We start from the raw sequence: 5,971 nt of genomic DNA on the forward strand, positions 1-5,971 counted from the left end.
CATACAGAACCCCACTATCAAGTGAGACCCAGACAGAAAGGAAAATGCCTCTCCACCTTTAACTGAGTGACAAATGCCAAAACAATGCATTGCTTTACTTGAAACGAGGGGAGGCTATTTTCTTCTAGCTACAAGGTGTGGGAAGACAGAGGAGGGGCATCAGACTGTCCACTGCTTTAAAAACACAGGATGTGGTTGTGTTTGTTGCTTTCACCAGAGGCTGCATTTCTCTTCTGCATGGCCTCCACCCTGTCCATATTAATTAGACAGATGTCTAAGTCTTAACCGTAGGTGTCAGGGAAAATTCATGGTTTCATGGCTAAACGATGAGACGTGACCTCTCTTTTCAGAGACAGGATTTTTTAAAAAAGAAATCACTCATTTAGAATGAGTTTCATATCCCTGATCTGTATAGCAGAATCTTCTCCTGATGATTGTATTTTTTCACTTCAATTTTTAAATAATACAAATAAATACAAGTAGACAGTAATTCCGATTAAAATACAGATGCATGGGTTACTGATATCGGTTTATTGTAGCATTACCATTAATAAAGTCCTTTATTGTCACAGAGAAAAGTGAAGGCCAATTTTGATGCATATATACTTTGTCTTAATACAAAGACTAAAAGAAATAAAAAGCATCAGGGGCTGTTGACTGCTATGCACTTATTCCCCAAATTTCTCTATTGCCTTGGCAATTATGCTCCAGTTAGATGCTCCTTCCTCATTTTGATGTAATTCCTCTGAAGTAGGAAGAATAAATGTCCAAAAACCATTGCCATACAGTTCTGTAAGAGATACAAATAAATGGAAGACTCAAGACTTTGAATGTAATACTTGCTGGCCAAGGCATAATTTGGATAAACAAATTTTGAACTTGAATTATTTTACATATATAATTCGTTCTAAAATTAAGGAAGACACACAGAAAAGTGCATTTTCATACAGCTGTACTGAAATTATTGTGAGCAAAAAAAGAAATTGAATTTTCAAATGAATAATTTTTGGACTGAAGAAGTCTACCTTAGCCCCTTATCAGCATTACATATGCATAAACAAACCATCCACGAGTGTCCAGAGTTCTTATACTTTATCTTAACTGGATGTGATGCTTATTCTCAGTTTCAGTTAGAGAAAAAGATACCAAATGGAGTCTTTGTTCTGTTGACAAGAGAATGGCTTCAGTGATAGAGCTGTCTTTTCACCTTCTTAATCCTAAACACAAGTGAACTTTCCATTGGCAACTTTTGCAACACTGTTCTCAAAACAGCCGACGCAATCATTCAAAAGGTCCAGTTGAAGGGAGAGGAGAGTAAAAATCAGTAACTTTGTGCAATTACTGGAGAACGCAACCGTTAGTCATCAGAAAATTAGAGGCTACATCTAACTAACAAACCTCTTGATCCCAATCCTGTGAATGGAAATTTACATTCAAAAGGAGCACCAAAATCACTTCCCTTCTGGGGGCAGTAAAGATTATAACTGTTTCTCAGCAGAAGTGGCAAGGTTGAAAGAGTAACTTTTGTGGGGGAGAAAGCTTGGAGTGCTCCACATATTCAAATGGCAAGAAACTGGTTTGTCCTAGACCTGTGGCTCACATCAGGCCAAGGATGTGAAACCTAACCCTGTACAAGATTCTCAGGGACTCCTCAGCGAGAGTACCCCTAACTAGTCTTTGGGGCCCCATTATTTAAAGTAACTGCCTGTGAAGTCACAGACGGTACTAAACCCATCGGGGCCCATTTGATTGGAAGCCTGGAATTCCTATTTGGAAAGCAAAATCCTGGTAACTGGGTGCTGGACGTCCTACAGAATAAATCCCGTGTAGTGTTAGGACGCGCTTAGCAGAACTATTCTATCCGAAAGGACAGGCGGTAACTAGGAGGAAGGAGGCTACATCCTTTGGATGAAACTGCCCTTTCGGCTTCCACGAGCAGCGCCATCTGCAGGCCGGGCCGCGCGCACTGACGTCTCCTCCCTCTTAAATGCCCGACACCACCCCCTTTGGCTTCCTCCGTCCCGCTCCTCCCGCCGGACCTAGCTCCAGCGGCTTCCGCAGACCCCCGCGGTTTATCCGCCCTTGTGCGCGTCCCGCGGCGTAGGCGGAGGAATGGCTGCAGTCGGTTGAGTTTCTTGCGCGCGCGCCGAGCGCACACCAGACAGCCCCTGGCTGCGGAGGCGCGGGGCCGGTAGGCGGCCGGGCGGCCAGAGCACACACACCTTGGCCGGCGGGCCCAGCCCGCGGTAGGTAAGTGGCGACTCCAGAACGTGCAGACGCGCCAGCAGCCTATACAAACAAGTCCGTTCTCCCTTCCCACTGACTGTCAGTTTCTTTGGTGAGTGCTGACGCCAAGGCAAGCACGGATAAAAAATCGTTCCGCACTCCCTCCTCGCTCTCCCCCACTGGCCCAGCCTTGCTTGTACTTACAAGTCCACTCTAAGAGACAGCTTCTGGCCACTTGTTTGGAGTCCAAGAAAACAGAGCTGGGGGCTGTGCGCGGAAGAGTTACTCTGCAAGTCTACACAGGGAGGCGGGGATTACCAGGGACACCACAGTCAATGGGAAAAACAGACCCTCCAGCTTTTCCCGACTAGCAAACCTATGCAGAGGGACTAAGGGGGTCATAAAGAGAAGCTGGAAAGAAGGGATGAAACTGAAAAATAAAAGTGAGTTTCCAGGGAGAGGGCGGGACAGAGTTGGGAATAGGGAATGAAGCAAACTCCTGAACCTTAAATCCAAATTCTAGCAATGGGGCGATCAGGTGGGAGCCGTTAGTGGACGCGGCAGCTGGGTGTACTGTTTTTCTGTGTAGATTTTTTGCCTTGAACGGCTGAGGCTTAAACTTCCGCCGCGAAGATTTGGGTGCAGAAGAGGGACGAGGCAAGTGCAGGGATCAGAACTGATTCTGAGGCCAAAGTCTGAGCCAAGGTCGCTTATCACAGATCGGGGAGTTTCCCAAGCCCTCCAGACCCTCCGCTGGGGCTCTTTGCACAAAGAGCACTCCCTCCGTCCGAGCAGGGGATTGGGCGACGGAGGAGGAGGGACGAGGTCTGGAAGCGGGGGACCCCGAGCAGCCGAGAAAGAGGAAAAGTAGCGAGGTGCTGATTCCAGAGGGCTGGAGGAGGCAGAGAGGATGGGGCGGGCCTACTCGCCGACTACTCCACCATCATCGGCGGCAGAACTTGCACTTGATGATCTTCTTAAACGCGTTTTGGAAGTCTTTGTTGAAGTAGGCGTAAATGACAGGGTTGAGCAGAGAGTTGGAGTAGCCCAACCAGTTGATTATGGCGCCCAAAAGGGTGGGCATGTGGCAGCTGCTCTCGCAGAAGGGCAGGACCAGGGCCACGATGAAGAAGGGCAGCCAGCAGAGGATGAATGTGCCCATGATGATGCCCAGCGTCTTCACCGTTTTCCTCTCTCTGGCCAGGGCCATCTTGCGCTTGGCCTCCGCGTTGCGCTCATTCTTCTTCTCGAAGGAGGCGGGGGCGCAAGGGATAGCACCCGCCTCGCTGGGCAGCGGCAGGTGCTCTTTGGAGTTGCCCACCCGGTGCACTTCAATCACCTCCAGGGCGGCGCCCTCGTCACCCTGCCTCACGGCGCCATTGGTGCACAGACCCCCCCCTGCCTTGTTCTCCACACCCTGCCTCCATTCTCTGCTCCCCGGCTCGCCGTTTACACTCTTCTTGGGCTGTGGGGCTGGCGATACCCCAAAGCGGGTGTCCGCTCCCTTCTTCTCCACCTTCTTGACTGTTTTGCGGATGCGGAAGCGCGCAGCTCGGAAGATGCGTCCGTAGAGAACCAGCATGAGCAGCAGTGGGATGTAGAAAGCGCCAAAGGTGGAGTAGATAGTGTAGCCGTGGTCCTTGCTAATCGTGCACGCGTCGGGGTCCGAGCGGTCTTCGGGGGTGCGCCAACCCAGCATGGGCGGGATGGAGATAAGGAAGCCAATGAGCCAAGTGAGCGAGATGAGCGCAGCGGCGCGCCGGGGCGTCCTCTTGTTCACGTAGTCGATGGGGTCCGTGATGGCCCAGTACCTGTCCAGTGCAATGGCGCACAGGTGCAGGATGGACGAGGTGCAGCACAGCACGTCGAGGGCAATGAACAGGTCACAGGTGACCTGCCCCAGTGTCCATTTGTTGAGCACCTGGTAGAGCGCAGCCATGGGCAGCACCAGCACCGACACCATGAGGTCGGTGACAGCCAGCGAGCCGATGAGATAGTTGGCCACGTTCTGCAGGGAGCGTTCCAGGGCGATGGCGGCCACCACGCACGCATTGCCCAGCACCGCGCAGAAAATGAGCGTGCCCAGCAGCAGTGAGGTGATCACTTGGTAGCTGAAGGTCACGTCGGAGACGACAGTAGCGTTGCCGCGTGTCCCGAAGGGACCCCCGGACACAGTGGTGTTGTTGCCCTGTCCCGGGCTGAGCACACCCATGCCTGCGCGCCCGGCGGGGGGAGGGGGAGGGGAGAAAGTGCTGCGTTAGGATCCCCCTCTCCCCTCCCCCTGGGGTCTTCCACCCCTCTCTCCTGGGGAGTTTCAGGTGGAGGGAATGCAGGGACTCAACGGGAAGTGCTTACTGCTCAGGCGAGGGCATCTCCGAGGAGCAGCTTCCAGGCGCTCCCTGGGCTCCCTGGGTCCAGAAGGCTCAGAGACTCCAGCTGGGAAAGGAGTTCGCCAGAGAACAGCTCCGGGACCTCTGGGCGTTGGAGAGGTGGCTGGAACGTCTGTTTCTCACTGTCCATTTTACTTTGCCGCTGCCCAACTGGCTGCCGGAGCTGGAGTCTCCCCACTAGCAAACAGTCTTCAATCTTAGAAGTATCTGGAATAGAGAAACCTCGTCCTCTAGGGTCACTCTGTGACTCTCCTCTTCCTGCTTCTCTCCCTTTCTCTTTTCTACTCTCTCTTCCTGTCTCCTCTCTAGAAAGCTTTCTCCCCCTCTTTCTCCCTTCTTCCTTCTCTTTCAGTCTCCCTCTTTCTTCCCCTTTATCCTTCCGTGTGTCGCTCCGACAGCTCTGAGAGTGTCCCTCCCTCCCACGTTAACCCTCCCCTCCTAACATTTGCCCAACCCTGAGTGTCTCTCTCCTCTGGGTCCCCGCCCACCTCTCCCTCTAGCTCAGCGTCTTTTCGTTCTAGCCCCTTTTGGTCGGCAGAGATTCAGAATTCCCTTCCACCGGATCTGCCGCCGGTCAGACCAATATTAGAACATATAACTCCGCCTCTCACCCAGCTAAACTCGAGAGGAGAAAAAAATCCTAACTATCCGTTGCTTCATATTTCTGTCAGATTATTAAGTAGAGTTAGCAGCAACAGAGTGGCAATAGGAAATGAGAAAAGGAGCCACATGGAGCCTGAACGGGGAGGTAGACAGTCCCAGGTTCGTCTGTAAATTATTGTTAATTGATGGAAAGAAGACAAAGTGTTTCTTAGCGTTTTAAATAAGCCAGCCCGTTCATTATCTGACAGTCCAGCCTGACTCCCTTGGGGAGGATGTTGCCTGTGGCTTTATTTATTTTTTTAACCTTGGGTAATTGGGGGGAAAGGAATTATAAAGGACGTGTCAACGGACAGGTAAACACCTGCATCTCAAAGTGAAGGAAAAAAACTCAATTCGGTATGTATTCTACACACATACACATGCCTTTCCATTACCATTACCTTTTTAATTTCAATAAACATTGCCATGTTTCATAGCTTTGTGGAGAGTAAATGTAGGGAAGGGAATCTTTTGCCTGTATTCTGTAAATAAGATTGGGCATTTTATATGGCCTTTTGCTTCTTCTTTACCTGAGCCTGCAAACCTCTAGGGGAACTTGGTGGAACCCCTGGTCGCTGGCCCATAGTTTCTCTTAAGCGCTGATATCGGCTTCAGCACTTGGGACAGCTCTAGGCAATAAGGGCTTATATCGCCACCTTCCGGCAAATGCTTTGGAGAGCCCACCTAGAAACCCTTGGCTTGCAGAAATGAAG

The 5,971-nt window shown here is 50.9% G+C and overlaps 1 protein-coding gene across 1 annotated transcript; it reads right to left on the minus strand.

Moving 5' to 3' along the window:
• Positions 1 to 512: 512 nt before the first annotated feature.
• HTR1A (5-hydroxytryptamine receptor 1A) lies at positions 513 to 5,162 on the minus strand. The gene has a single exon (XM_035014507.1). It carries the CDS (start codon positions 4,436 to 4,438, stop codon positions 3,170 to 3,172), a length of 1,269 nt encoding a protein of 422 aa, XP_034870398.1. The 5' UTR covers positions 4,439 to 5,162; the 3' UTR covers positions 513 to 3,169.
• Positions 5,163 to 5,971: the final 809 nt, after the last annotated feature.

Source organism: Mirounga leonina, unplaced genomic scaffold, assembly GCF_011800145.1.
Source record: "Mirounga leonina isolate KUSES-001 unplaced genomic scaffold, KU_Mleo_1.0 Mir_168, whole genome shotgun sequence".
NCBI classification, from domain to species: Eukaryota; Metazoa; Chordata; class Mammalia; order Carnivora; family Phocidae; genus Mirounga; species Mirounga leonina.